Source organism: Neomonachus schauinslandi, chromosome 10 (assembly GCF_002201575.2).
Source record: "Neomonachus schauinslandi chromosome 10, ASM220157v2, whole genome shotgun sequence".
Lineage (NCBI taxonomy): Eukaryota > Metazoa > Chordata > Mammalia > Carnivora > Phocidae > Neomonachus > Neomonachus schauinslandi.
The window spans coordinates 34,902,295-34,916,067 of NC_058412.1; the positions used below are offsets into that span (position 1 = coordinate 34,902,295).

General features: G+C 57.2%; 1 protein-coding gene across 1 annotated transcript in view; it reads right to left on the reverse strand.

Moving 5' to 3' along the window:
- Positions 1–2,005: 2,005 nt before the first annotated feature.
- PROM2 (prominin 2) overlaps positions 2,006–13,773 on the reverse strand; it is a 13,817-nt gene continuing 2,049 nt past the window's right edge. The window contains exons 5-24 of the mRNA XM_021697576.1: positions 13,473–13,536; positions 13,122–13,211; positions 12,647–12,846; positions 12,234–12,308; positions 11,372–11,435; positions 10,972–11,131; positions 10,530–10,682; positions 9,348–9,471; positions 9,134–9,225; positions 8,934–9,018; positions 8,016–8,162; positions 7,432–7,503; positions 6,524–6,616; positions 6,335–6,388; positions 5,939–6,019; positions 5,645–5,713; positions 4,816–4,905; positions 4,534–4,640; positions 4,104–4,178; positions 2,006–3,896 (exon numbers count right to left, since the gene is read on the reverse strand). Coding sequence (XP_021553251.1) covers positions 4,115–4,178; positions 4,534–4,640; positions 4,816–4,905; positions 5,645–5,713; positions 5,939–6,019; positions 6,335–6,388; positions 6,524–6,616; positions 7,432–7,503; positions 8,016–8,162; positions 8,934–9,018; positions 9,134–9,225; positions 9,348–9,471; positions 10,530–10,682; positions 10,972–11,131; positions 11,372–11,435; positions 12,234–12,308; positions 12,647–12,846; positions 13,122–13,211; positions 13,473–13,536 — 1,884 coding nt within the window. The 3' untranslated portion in view covers positions 2,006–3,896; positions 4,104–4,114. The remainder of the gene's footprint in view (positions 3,897–4,103; positions 4,179–4,533; positions 4,641–4,815; positions 4,906–5,644; positions 5,714–5,938; positions 6,020–6,334; positions 6,389–6,523; positions 6,617–7,431; positions 7,504–8,015; positions 8,163–8,933; positions 9,019–9,133; positions 9,226–9,347; positions 9,472–10,529; positions 10,683–10,971; positions 11,132–11,371; positions 11,436–12,233; positions 12,309–12,646; positions 12,847–13,121; positions 13,212–13,472; positions 13,537–13,773) is intronic.

Here is a 13,773-nt window from a genome sequence, read left to right on the forward strand (position 1 = left end):
AATGCTCACTGCTCCAGGAGTGGCCCATCCAGGAAGGGCAAGGAGGGATTGGGGGCCACAGGGAAGACGCTTCAATCCAGCAGCACCTGGTGTGTGGACCAGGCTGGCCACACCTCCCAGTTCAATCCCTGGTGTTTAGGCCTGGGAGACAGGGCACCAGGAGAGAAAAGTAGAGAGGTCCTGACTCTAGGAGGGTGGAAAAGAGGGACACTGCCCATGACCCTCCAGAGCCGGAACACAGGCTGACCCCAGAGAATTCAGATACTGCCGGAAACGCCACCATCATTGGTTGATGCCTCTGGGTAACTGTGCCCCTTCTACTCAGCTCCCATCCAGTCTCTGGGCCTTAGTTTTCGCAACCATAAAGAGGTGAACAACAGTGCTCGCATCTGAGCTAATTCATGGGAAGTGCTTAGCACACTTCCTGGTTCATGCTCAGAACTCAATAAATGTTAACTGTCTTTGTCCCCTCAGGTGGCCTGAGTGGGCCCCTTCCCACACCGCCCTTCCTCTGCACACTGGAGCCAGCTGGAACTGCCCTGCCCAGACACCTGGCACCTCAGAAGGCCTGGCCAATGTGGCATTTCTTTGGCGGAATCTGGCACTCATGGCCCACGGGGCCTTTGCTCTGGGATGGCCAGGCTGGAGCATCTGGCATGTCCCAGGGCCTCCAATCTGTCATCCCTGCTGCCACAGGGACAGCAAGGACACTTGGATCAAATCTCCTTGGAGACAGGGCCTCCCTCCCACACAGCCCTGGGGAATTGGGACTGGCAGTGTGCCCAGAAGGAAAAGAAGGAAAGGCCACCAGAACTGGAGGACCTGAATCCAAAGCCTGGCTGGGCTTCAACTTGTGAGACCTTGACTCTGTCCCATAGCTTTCCAGAGCTTCGTTTGCTCAACAGTGAAACAAGCATGAAAATCCCCACCGCCTTGAGGGAATGTCATGAAAACAGAAGAGAATGTGGCCACAAAGGGGCTTTGTTTTACACAGAAAGTAGGATGAGCATTTTAGGATTCCAGCATTTTTAAAACTGAGAAAATATGTAATATATTTTTCTCTGTAGCTATTTTTATCTCTCTGTCACCTGCTGAGTGCCACCCCCATCCCCAGTTACCAGGGCCTACAGTGCAAGGCCCTGCAAGGCCCTAACGAACCAAGCTCCTTTGAACAGTCACTGTTCAGTTGGCTGGGTGAAGGTCTCTGGAACCTAGATTCAATGAGTGAAAGCCTTTCCCGAGTCGGGGCGGGGGCGGGAATCCGTTAATTTTGTAGAACTCCTACTTCTGATCATGGTGAACTAGGTAATTTGGCCTAAATTCCCAACTAAGGACAACTTAAAAGCTACTCAAAATATCTACTTTTAAGTTTGATTGGAGGTATCAGAGAGTAAACAAGGGAGTAAAGAACCACTGGGCACAATTCTGTGCCCAAAAGGAAAAGAAGGAAACCCGGAGACATGTGCCTGACATTTGAAGCTACTTTCCCCCTGGGAGATCCGCTGATCCCCGAAGACACTACAAAAGTACTGAGCAGAGAGCTGTTAGAGGTAAAAACGAGGCCCACCAAGAGGAGGGGGTGCCTGGCAAATCTTTTATGCTATGGGTTGGGACCCCAGAGGGATTCATCACCCCCAGGATACAAATGAACTGGAAATAGACCAGCACCCCAAGGGACTGCAAATCATCTCAGTCCTGAAACTAGTTTAAAACAATCCTGGTTTGCTAGATCCCAAGCCATCCACCAGATGTAAGCATAATCCTCGAGATGATAGATAACTTCATCCTATGCCTCAGATTATTTCTCTTTAGGTTTTCAGATGCAATGTGTGGCATTCAATCAAAAATCACCAAGTATGTGAGGAGACAAGGCAAAACCAACAAAAACCAAGATAAACAACAGACACTAGAAATAGACTCCAAGAGGTTCCATATTAGGAAGTTATTAAATTTTAAAATAACCATGTGCGGTATGCTCACATATCAAAAAGATAAGATAGAGAACTGGAAATTATTTTTTAATTGTTTTCTCTATTTCCATCCCATCAATTTCATTCTTAACATGCAGGGCGCCACAGTTCCCCTGCATAGGGCAACAGATGAGAAACAAGCCCAGAAAGCTTTGGGAAAAGCCAAAAAAAAAAAAAAAAAAAAGCAGTTGTGCCTCATTCAAGGATGCCTGCTTGGAGTGTGCTTGCAACAGTGACCATAGGTTGTGTATCCACCATCCTAATTTCTCGTAGTAGATCTGTTGCTGGCTTGTAAGATGCAATTCAACATAAACATCCCCTGAAACTCAGCAGACTACAATCTTAAAGGGCTTCGCACCTTTGAACAGGGACCCATCTCCCTCCTCCTTTGTACCTGCCAAGACCCAGCTTGGCCCATGGCCCAGAGCGGTCACGGCAAAAAAAAAAAAAAAAAAAAAAAGCAGCATCTGAGCATTTGTTTTGTGCCAGGCTCCTGCCAAGAGTTTTCCATGCAATGTCACATTTTTCATAGCCCTAGGAGGCGGTCATGACTATTTTCTCCGATTTAGAAGTGGAGACACTGAGGTCTAGGGAACACAGAGAACATGTTCAAGGGGTCCTAGCTACCAAGCATTAAAGCCAGGATGTGCAGCCAGGTCTGCCTGCTCCCAGAGTGGGTCCCACTCCCCATCTGCTGATTGCTGGGGTAATCCTGGATGTCTACAGTCAGAGGAAGTCTTGGATTTTCCTCTCCAAAAAAACTCATTAAACACCAACTGCATAGAGGGCCCTAGCCTGAGCTGGTGTCAGACATCCAAGGCCAAGGCTTAGGAAGTGATAACACTTTAATGGATCTGAGGTTTTGTCCATCTCTTCTCTCTCCTTCTCCTTTTCCCTGTTTCTGGGACTCAGCATCCAGCATGCAGAGAAGATACAGGATGGACTAGGCCTCATGCATAGGATAGAAAGAGTAATGGCCACAGTACAAAATCCAGTTGTGGCCACCAGGTCTCTCCTGGGAAAGCTGGGTGGGGGTTGTCAAAGAGGCTACCTTCTGGGGAGCTGGGGGTGACCCCCCCCCCACTCTGGCCTGTGTCCCAGGTCCCTTCCTAGGGAGACAGTGCTCAGAGAGGAGCTGCAGGACAAAGCACTATTTCCAACCCAGGGTGCAGGCAAGGGGCTCAGCCTTCAGACAGGCCTCCCTCAACCCACAGGGTGGCCAGAAATCCAGGCCAGGGCCTGTGGAGGGTCCAGGTGTCTGGGCAGTGGAGGGCTCGAGGGCCATGAGGCAGAGCCCTAGCGTCCCCTGGCCTGCTTGATGGCTTTACCTGATTAGCTTAGTTGGGCAGGAGGGGTCCCTGGGTGCCAGCAAGGTAGTGGGATAAGGTAGAAAGGGGACAAAGCAGGGAAAAAGGTTTCCCTGGCGGGGAGGATGTAAGGGCTGGGGCAGAGTGGAGTTGGATAGGCGGGCAGGTCAGATGATGAAAAGGGGCAGGAGCTTGGTAAGGAGCGGGGGGAGGTGTGGCAGGGGATGGGACAGATGGTGACAGAATGGGGTTGGGCAGGGCCTCTGTCTCACCCACGGGGCTGAGGAAGGGGTTCCAATAGATGGAGAACAGGCTCCCGCTGGTGCTAATATGTTGCAGCGAGGAGGATAAGGGATCAATATCTGGAAGAATCTATTGGCTCCTGTAGCCCAACAAAAGTTAAATGTGCTTCTGAGAATGAAAAAAGGGGTTCATGAGCAGCAAGGGGGGGGGAAGAAATAGGCAAAATGGGGTCAGGTAACTGGAGTTGAAGGACAATCCAGGCCTGATGCCAGTCTGGGCTCTGAGCAAGGGCAACAGAAGTCCTCTGGTCCAGGGCAAATCAAAGGAGGAGGAAGGCAGGCAGCCCCAGGGATCACCTTGCAGCCAGCAAATACCCCTGTTATGGATTAAGAACCAAAGGTGAGGGAGAAGGTGGGGAAGGCAGGGCTCAGGCTGAGTGGGCCAGATCCAACACTCAGACCCCACCAAGTCCCAGAACCTTCCTGCCCTCCTGGGCCCTAGAGACCCCAGATCCCAAACCCATCCCTTCCCTTCCTATGCCCCACTCCCGGCACCAAGGAACGAAGCAGGTGGGGAAACTTACCCACTGGGGCCCTACAGCTTCAGGGAGGTGACCCGGGGGATGTGGAAGAGCTGAGTCTCCTCCGAGCTGGTGGAACTGTGATGTCGCAAAAAGAAAGTGAGTGAGCCCCCAGACACAGACCCTCAGCCCCGACACAGGGACAAGCCCAGAGCCCGATTTTCCCACCATAGAAGCTCTCCAGGGGTAGGAAGAGTTCCAAAAAGCTGTGCCTGGAGGGGATGTGTTGCAACAAGCAGGTTATGGGGCAGACATACGAAAGAACTTCCTGGCCCTGGAGTTGCTCAGAGCGTGTGACTCTTCAGAGCTAGGCATGAGCCTCCTCTGCCGGGGAGGCCTCTGGAGGGGGTGTGGCAGGGGATCAGTACCCAGCGACTAGAAGGACTCCTTCCTGGACCCCAGCTGTCCCCCTCAGTCCTGGCAGCCTCCTCACCTGAGGCGTTTCCAAATGGGATGAAAGTATTTGGAGGTCTTGACGGCAAAGATGATGCTGGGGATCAGGAAGAAGGTGCACCATGCCAGGCAGAACCAGAAGGCGTTCTAGAACAGAGGGTGTGAGGTCAGCTCGCTGTGGCTAGGCAGCGACTTCTTCCCCGCCCCAGTCTTCCCACTGAGTCAGCGAGGGGCACGGGGAAGCATTCTCGGGGCTGAGGGGAAGGTCTGGTGTGCAGGCCTGGAAGAAGTCCACGAGCCCTGAGGAGCTGGAGGCACTCACCCAGGGGTCGGCCATCATGTCACACAGGACCACACGGCCATTGTCCAGGGCTCCGGAGAGAGGTTGGCAGGTGGCAATGTGCTGAGTCACCTGCAGTGTGGACACAAGGCAGGCACATGCAGAGACGCTCAGACGCACGGGTGCACACCCCACATTCAGAGAAAGAGGGTGCCAGGGACAGAGAGAGGTCTGGGGACACAGTCGGGGGAGGCACCGCACAGCTGTACACAGACACGTGGACGCAGGGACACAGAGACGAAGACACACCGACACAGGCTCATCGCTCTGCTGCTGCCTCTTCCATCCCATTTGCCAGCCTGGATTAAGCCCCTACTGTGTGCCCAGGACTGTTCTTTAAGTTCACACCCTCGGTGGAGAGGCCCCATGGGTGGTGTGCACGCACATGCCTATGCCCCCCATACACATGCACACGCACACGCACACTCGGGGTTCAGCAAGACCGCACCCGCCCAGTGTGGGTGCCGGACAGCTTGCAGAGGCCGTAGTCAGCACAGGCCTGCAGGAGGCGGTGCGCTTGGAGAGCTGGGCAAAGGGTCCGCATGAGGAAGGGCACAGGGGCAAGGTTCTAGAGAGCCACGGCTGGCCCAGCTCACACTCAGGCCTCAGAGAAGGGCTGTGGCAGAGGCTGAGTGAGCAGAGCCCCACCAGGACGCAGGGGTGCAGATGCCAGACGCAGAGTTTGGGTTCAATGCTGAAGGCCTAGGGCACCCCCAGGGGCTTTAGGGGACAGAGGAGGGATGCAAGAGTGTGGAAAGCCGGTGCCGCCAGGAGCCTGCTTGAGGCCGGGAGGGCCTGGACCCCCACTCACCTCCTCTCTTACCCAGGCCACGTACTGGGAGAAGTAACCCACCTCCCGGGTCAGGAAACACTCACTTTCCTGCAGGAGAGAGAGGAGCCCGCAGCTGGTAGGTGTCCCAGGAACCAGCCCCCACCGCCCCCCATGCCCAGCACCAGCAGGACAGGCTGAGCTGGCTTTCCTGGGAGCCACAGTGAGGGGACAGGGTGGAGGAGAAGCCTGGGTGGATGCTCCATGTGCTTTAGCACCTCAGTCCATCTCTGACTATGTGGCAGCCCCCCTGCCCCTGTCCCATGTCCCACTCACATTCCTCAAGATACTGGTGGCCCAGGTAGGCAGCTCTCCTTTTAGGTAAGCGACCTTGTCCAAGACACCAGAGGTCTCCATCTGGGGGAAAGGAGAAAGGCTTGATTCAGCGCCCTGCTCAGTCAGGAGCAGCCATGCATTCACTCACCCATTCCTTAATTCAACATCTCACGCACACATACTCACCTTGGGTTGGGGGTGTTAGGCCCTAAGACACAGAGGCCAAAGACAGTGGTCTTTAAGGATCTGCCCACCCACCCCCATTTCTTCCCACCCCCTATCCTCAACCTCCAGGGGGACTCAGCAGAGCAGATGAGATCCCAAGCCAGCAGGGCCCTTCCTTTTCCCTCTCTTGCCCACCTGCTCCACCCGACCCTCCCCATCCCCAGCAGCCACCTGGAGATTCGGGGCTGAGGATGCCAGGGCTCTGACAGTGAGGTTGAGATTGGCCTGTGGAGGAGAGAGCAGGGCTGGTTAAGGGAAGGGATGCATAGAGAAGAAAGTTTCCCTCCCCTCCCTCCTCTTTTAGCCCTCCCTGCCTCTCCTCTTCCCCGGGTTCCAGGCTCCCTGGGCCTCCAAACTTACCACAAGGCTCTGCTGGGGGAGGACCTTCTCCTGATAGAGGTTTTTGAGCCCTTGGGCCTCCTCCTGCAGCTGCTTCCCCAGCACAGAACTGCCCTGAGGGGAGACAGAGATAAGAATGGTACTCTGCCAGGGACAAGACAGCCTCTGCCAACATATGCTTTACCCAACTGTTCAGTCAGACATACTCAGAAGATGTGGAAAGTGCTGGGATCAGAGGCAGAAAACCGAGGCCTCCTTAAGCTCCTGGGCCTGATCCAGGTTTGGAGGCACTGAGCCCAAGTTCTAGGTCTACCACTAGCTTACTAGGTGCCTCTGAGCCAGCCACACTGAGTTTGTCTGAGGTGCAGTGGTATCTCCTAAAACAGGAATACTCCTCATTCTACCCACCTGAGTGCTTAGTGTGGAGTCATGTCTTAAAGAGCACTTTTTAAGCTCTAAATATTTATAAATACAAAATGCTATTTTTTCCAGTAGTTTAAGCTTCTTGAGAATAACTATCATGACATCTAGTCCATAGCACTGTCCTCACACCTGCCCCAACAGACTCCATGAGCAGTGCGCACTTAGAAATGCTTGCCCCACTGTATGATGTCAGACCAGTCACTTCATCTGATCTGAGGTGGAGGATAATCCACTTTACAGATGAAGAAACCGAGGACCAGAGATGCTGAATGACCTGCCCATGGCCACACAGCCCATTGAAGGTAGAGCTTGAGTCAGAATTGATACTGTAAAACTCTTAAGCCCGCCCCAGGGACCCAGAGCCTCAGTGCTCACTGGTGGGAACCTCATAATCCCCTGCCTTTGTCTTCGTGTCCCTCCCCAGTCTAAGCCCTCCCACCCTCTCCCACCTCCCAGGCCTCTCTCTGAGTCCTGCCTGCCCAGTGGGGTCTCTGGCCCCTTCTCACTTGGGTCTGGGCCAATTCTTCCAGCTCCTGGGCCAGCTTCTCCATGTTGGTGTTCACCACGGGCTTCTGGATCTGGAGACAGACAGGAGAGGCCAACAGGGAATGCACGCTGGCTCCCCCAGCCCTCAAATTCCCAATCTATTCAGAAGTACCCCGCACCAGCTAAGTCTATCGTGACACACGGCTCACAGTGGGTTTGACCTGAAACTGTGAAATATATCAGGAATTTTCTATTAGGATAGAAAAACAAACAAACAAACAATGACACGCCTTCTTGTGTAACCCAATGAGGAGACCACCTCCCACCAGCATTCGCCACAGCAGTGGGTTCAGGACCATGAACAGCGACACGTGCTGTTGGGTGGGAGCCCATTCATTCCCGCCCAGCCCAGATGGGGGCACCGGGACAGGCAGGAGGCGCATGGTGTGCGGACACCCCCAACAGGAAGAGACCCCCCCAGGGACATGTAGAAAAGTGGAGGGAATGGGGAGGACTGTGATGACATAAGATACCACCCCTCGGCCTAGCTCCTCTGCAAGCCCCTCTGTCTGCCATGGTCTGGCCTGAGGTGCTCCCTGCTGACCTGAACGAGGAAGCCGGAATAGTGGATTTTCTCAAGCCCACTGCTCTGCAGGGCTTCCAGGTCCCGGTGGGCGGCTGGGCTCAGCAGGTCCAGATTCTTCATGTCTACTTTGAGGTTCTGCAACTCCTGCTGCAGCTTGGCAGTGTACTGAGGGGGGGGCGGGGGGCCAGGGTGAGGGCGTGCCCAGTTGCTGAGCCAGGACCCCAGAGCTGCTCTCCTAGGTGAGGAGTCACCAGGCCCTCAGGGCCCTCCTTCTGCATATCCAGGACCCCCATGTTGGAAACTTCCAGCCCCAGACAGTTTCCCAGGAGGTCTCTGCTTCTCACCTGCCCCCACTCCAACCCACCCCACCAAGACCTAGCTCTCCACCAGCACCTTTCTGGCTAGTGGACAGCAACACAGACCTTCCCTGGCCACCCACTATAAAATAGCTTCCCTGGCCCACCTTTACGGCTGTGGGAGCTCAGCGGAGGGCCTCTGGTGAGCCCTCCTCCAGGGACTCCCAACATCATCACCATTATTTTCACTGTCACACCCCATCCCCAACCACCCCACTACTGACCACAGCATTCCAACCAATGCCTGTCCTTAGTCAGGACATGCACACTCTAGCCCTGTCACTCACTGTCACCAGCCCTTCCTGCTACAACCTCAACTGTGTTCAGTTCTTCTTGGAGCACAGTGTTCGGAGCTGTGCCTCTAGGCACTCACCCATCCTCCCACACACCCTAGAAACCATCCTGGGCTCTCGCCCTGGGCAAGGCCCTGAGCTTGCACCTGAGGCCTCTGCCCCCTGAGGTACCTCCATCACTCTTGCAGACTTCTCGGGTTCAATAAGATGGTCCCACCACAGAGGCAAGGCCAGAGGAGGGGGGTCTGCAGGAGGGATCTCCACAGCCTTCCAGAAGTTTCCCTTACCTGGCTGATATTCAGGTGCTTCTCCAGATCATAGGAGTCATTGAGCTGCAGGATGCTCCAGAGCGCGGCCCCTTCCCTGCATTGCCTGGGGAGGAATAATGGACTTCGAAGATGGGAGAGAAGGACAGCAGGTGGGGGCTGACATCCGCTACCTCAGCTCCTCCCCACACCCCGTCCCCCAGCAGAGGCTTCCCACTCACTGATAGGCCAGGAGGATGCTGATGTTCTTCTTCAGGCCAAGAAGCTGAGACAAGTTCATGGATGGGGGCAAGTTCCCTGGGGTGTCTGCAAACTGGAAATGGGGCAAGGAGAAAAGGGCCCTGAGCAGGCTGAGGGCAAGGCCACCCCCGGTTCCCCTAGAGCCTGGTCCCCTCCTCCTCCCTCTGGGCCCCAGAGCAGGGCAGGCAGGGTCACCTTGTAGAGCTCTTTGCTCTCCCAGCTCTGACACACTAGAGTCTGCACATTGCCGCCCACCAGGAAGGTGGCAAAGACAAGGAGGATGAGGGGTGCAGCGAAGAGGAAGCTGAAGCCCACACCTCTGGGGAAGGCAGAGGGATGGGGTTGAGGTGGGAGACAGGAGGCTGGCTACCCTGGGCCACACACCCTCTGTCCCACCACATGGGGGGGGCGGCCAGTATGGTCAGCGAGTCAGCCCCAGGGCAGAGCCCTTTGAGGACTCAGCCTCCTAAGGCCAGGAGGGAGAAGTCAGAACGGCTGGCTGCCCCCCCTCCCCTGCCCCCCACTCCCACCTATCACTGACGCCCTGACTGGCCCCCTCCCCCGCCCCCCACTCCCACCTATCACTGACACCCTGGCTGGCCCCCTCACCCGCCCCCCACTCCCCCCTATCACTGATGCCCTGGCTGGCCCTGGCAGCCTACAGGAGAGAGTAGCTGCTTTGCTCGAAGACACAGGACAGCCCGCCTCTGAGCCAAGGGCACATGGAGATGACCGGCTCCAGAGCTCAGCCCTCAACAGAGCCCCCTGGCGCAGTAGGGGCCGCAACTTAGAGGGGCTGAATGGGACCAGTGCTGCTGACCTGTAGGGCTTCTCTGTGGGACAGGCACAGCCCCAAGCCAGGGTTTGAGGCTTGGAGAATAGAACAAGGGACTAGATTTCAGCCTCCACTCACCCCTTTGTTCAGGCACCATTATGCACAACTGAATGTGGCGTCCCCGGCCTTAGAAAACATCTAGTCCAGAGATGGCAAACAGATTCTACCTCTGGTGCCATCCCTTGTTGGTAGTGCTATCTAGATGCTGGGTTAAGAAGGATTCTGAGGCTACGTCCGGCTCAGTGGGAAAGAGTGCCCATTGGTTACTATAATTGCCACTGGTATGGACGGGGGAAGTGCTTCTTATTTGCCATTCCTGCTCTAGTCCAACCCTTTTACACAGATGAGGACGTGGAGGCCCAGATGGGTTAGTAATTGGCCCAGAGTCACCCAGTGAGTCAGTGCCAGAGCCAGAAGCAGAGCTCAGCCTCTTGATTCTCAGGACTTGCTCCTGTAGCCACACTAGGAGCTGTCCATGGGCATGAGAGGAATCCGGCCGGCCCGGTGGGAGAGACCCTTCTCCTGCCCCCAGCCCATCTTACATCAGGAGGAAGCGGGCTCCAGCCTCGCCCTTGGCTTCCGAGCGGCTGGGGTCCTCCCTGGCAGACAGTCCCCAGATGCCCAGGTTGAGGCCCAACAGGTTACAGACCACCACAAGCAGGACTGCGGAGCACAACACGCAGCCCAAAATCCACCTGCCACAGAGAGGGTGCAGTGTCACCCAGAAGGGCGACACCAGGATGGGCTGGCATAGGACCTATGGCTAGGTGGGGGCCCACTGCTCCCCCGTTGCCTCCCCAGGCTCAGGTCCCAAGGGTACATAGCCAAGGTGGAGACGGAGGCCCAAGGAGTAAGGGGTCTTGGCTGAAATGGAGGCAGATGTTCAATATAGCCAGGGGTTGATGAGGGCTGGAAATCGGGGCCCAGCGTGCCTGAGAGGCTGGGCTGCCTATCCCATCCCCAAGCCCATGGGTTCCCGGGCACCTGTATTTCTCGTATCTCTGCACCTCCTTCAGGTAGGGGCGGCTACTCTGTTCCACCTCCTTCAGCGCCCGGATCCAGCGAGAGGCTGCCTCCCAGCCTGGGAACCTTTCCGCCAGTGTCTTCAGCCCTTCAGGCTTCTGGGCCACCACCTTCTTCGCCTCTGCCCCAAGCAGCAGAGACTCATGGGAGGGGGAAGTCTCCCAGGAGCCCAGGGAGGAGATGGATGGTCCAGAAGAAGTTCTGGGACCCCCAGAGAGGGCCCACTAAAGAGACCAGGCCCAGATGGAGGACAGCCTGCACCCTCCCCCCATCGCCCCTACTGCCCCACCCCCTCTCCATGAGCCTCTCTGGTGGGAGCAGGACGCTCGGCAGCCAACCCGGCCCCTGGGCAGGGCCTCACCTTTGACCACGTTGGCCGTCTGCAAGGCCACCAGGAGCGGGAGGGCATTGAAGGTGCTGTTCTCCTGCCGGAACAAAAGGCAGCTGTGTGTCCTGCTTCGCACCGACGGTCCCAGCTTGAGGGGCCCCTGACAGCACCAGGCCCGGGCGGGAGGGCATCCCACTCAGCGCTCCCAGCTCAGGAAATCAGGAAACAGGCCTCCCTTTGTTCTCTTGGTGGATGGCCTCTTCTCTGCTCCCTCAGCCCAGCCTGACTCGGCTCCCCAAAACATTGCTCCTGGAAGACCCCTCCTTTCTCTCCCCACCCCTCTCGCCGAGACTGTGGCAGCCTCCGGCCATCCTCTTCTCTTTCATCCATCCTGCATGTGATGCCAGGCCTCGCTCCCTAAAGTCCAGCTCCAACCTACTCCTCCAGCCTCAGCTGCTGTTCCCTTCTTCCTGGGACCTTCAGCTCCAGCCACCCAGCGCAGGTGACTCACCATTTCCCCAACTCTGGAATTTTCCAGGCCCTGGGTCACAGGTACTCACTCATGGGCACCCTCCCCCACAGCCCAGCTGCCCCAAGGGCTGCACCTTCAGGGCTCGGCTTGTGTCCTGGCTCCCTGGCCACCCCAGCCCCCACCACCTCAAGGGGCCCAGCTCTTCCTTCTGAGTTCCGGGCCTGCCTCCCCCACCAGACTGCGTGCACTCGAGAACCAGCATCATGAGCCTCTAGCCCAGGGAGCCCTGTGGTAGGGAAGGCCCTGATTTGACCCAAGTCTTAGGTTCAACTGGGTTCCCACCCCCAAAGGGGGAAGATGAGGCCCCCTCACTTGTGAGCTGCCAGGTGGCGGGGAAGTCAGGTAGAATGGGCATGCACTCACCTCCTGGACCATACTGGAGAAGTTGGCCTCTGGGACCCCCTTCAGCCGATGGAGGACATCGTCCACAGGGGACACCTGAAATGGGGGCGGTGGTATGACAAAGTCCATGGAGAGGCCTAAGGGGGAACCCTGAGGGAGGATGGGAGGAACCCTCATTGTCCTCACATGCAAAACGGGGCCCACCTCCCAAGGTGGCAAGGAGAACTCAAGGAGCTAAGATACAGGAAGCCCACAGCACAGCACGTGGCCCAGGAAAGCTCTTGCCAGGCTGCCGGGATGACTAGCATTAACCCTTGCTATGTGGAGAGGGGAGGAGCTGTTCGAGGGAAGGGAGCTGGAATCTGCCTCAGGAAACACCCAGGACTCCCGGGGCAGCGGGCAGAGCAGCCCCCTTCCCTTCGGGGGGCCCTCACCTGGTGGAAGTCAGCTCCCAGCTCCAGGGCACGGGCTTGGCTCTGGGCCTCGGTGCAGCCCTGGCAGCCGGACTCCTGCAGCAGGGCGAGGAGGCGCTCGCGGTGCTCCCGGACGGCTGGCTCCAGGTCCTGCTGTCCCTTCCGCAGCTCCACCAACGTGGTGTTTAGGGCTTGCAGGTGATCCACAGAGGCCTGCAGGGCTGAGAGACTCCCTTCTGGACCTGGCAATCTCAGAGGCCTTGTGGGAGATAGAACACCTCCCCCTCCCCCCAACCCAAGGGATGTGGGTCATGAACCTCTGTAGGTTCATAATGGAGACTGCCCTAGGGCATGTTAAGCCAGGTTGGGGATCCTAGGATAAAGCCATGAGCAAGTCAGGGGAGGGGCTCGCTGAGGCAGCATAAGAAATCCCGGGCTGGGTGAAGGTGGGGCCTGCCCCCATGCGACGCCCACCCAGGACACTGGGCCCACTCACCCTGGCCCAGGCTGCTCACTGAGGCCAGCACTTCATACACGGTGCTCTTGAGCTGGGTGTGGATGGTGCTCCCAATGCTCATGCCGACACCTGGAGAGCACAGGGTGGTCTGCAGGGCTGGCCCCCAGGGGCCTAGGGGCCTTCTTCACCCATCCAGCCAGCCTCCCCAGGCCCTGCACTGGTCCTGCAGCAACAGGGACTACTGTGCTCCAGGGCTGGGCCCCGTCCCTGCCTCTTCAAGGGTGTGCCCAGGGGGAGCCCAGGATAAGGGGATGAGAGGGGTCTCCCAAGGCAGGCCAGAGCAGGGGGATCCGGGGGCCGGCCAGTCTGTCTGCCGGCTGCATCGCTCACCATCCAGTTCCTCCAAGACTCGCTTCTGAGGAAGGGAGAACTGCTGTGCCACGGCCTGCAGCTCCTAGGCAAACAGCGTCAGGAGGCTGCTCTCCCCTGCCACCTGACAGCCCCCTCTCGTCCCTTCCCCAGCTCTCTCCCGGGACACCACACGCAGCTGGGTGGTCATCCTGAAGATGCCCTGGGTGCATTTACGTATTACAGCAACTCTCCAGCAGGAGGCAGTCAGGCGTGCGTTGAAGGGGGAACCCTTTCTAACTCGCAGGTCCTGCCCTCTTCTGTCCTGCCTGGGGCTGGTGCT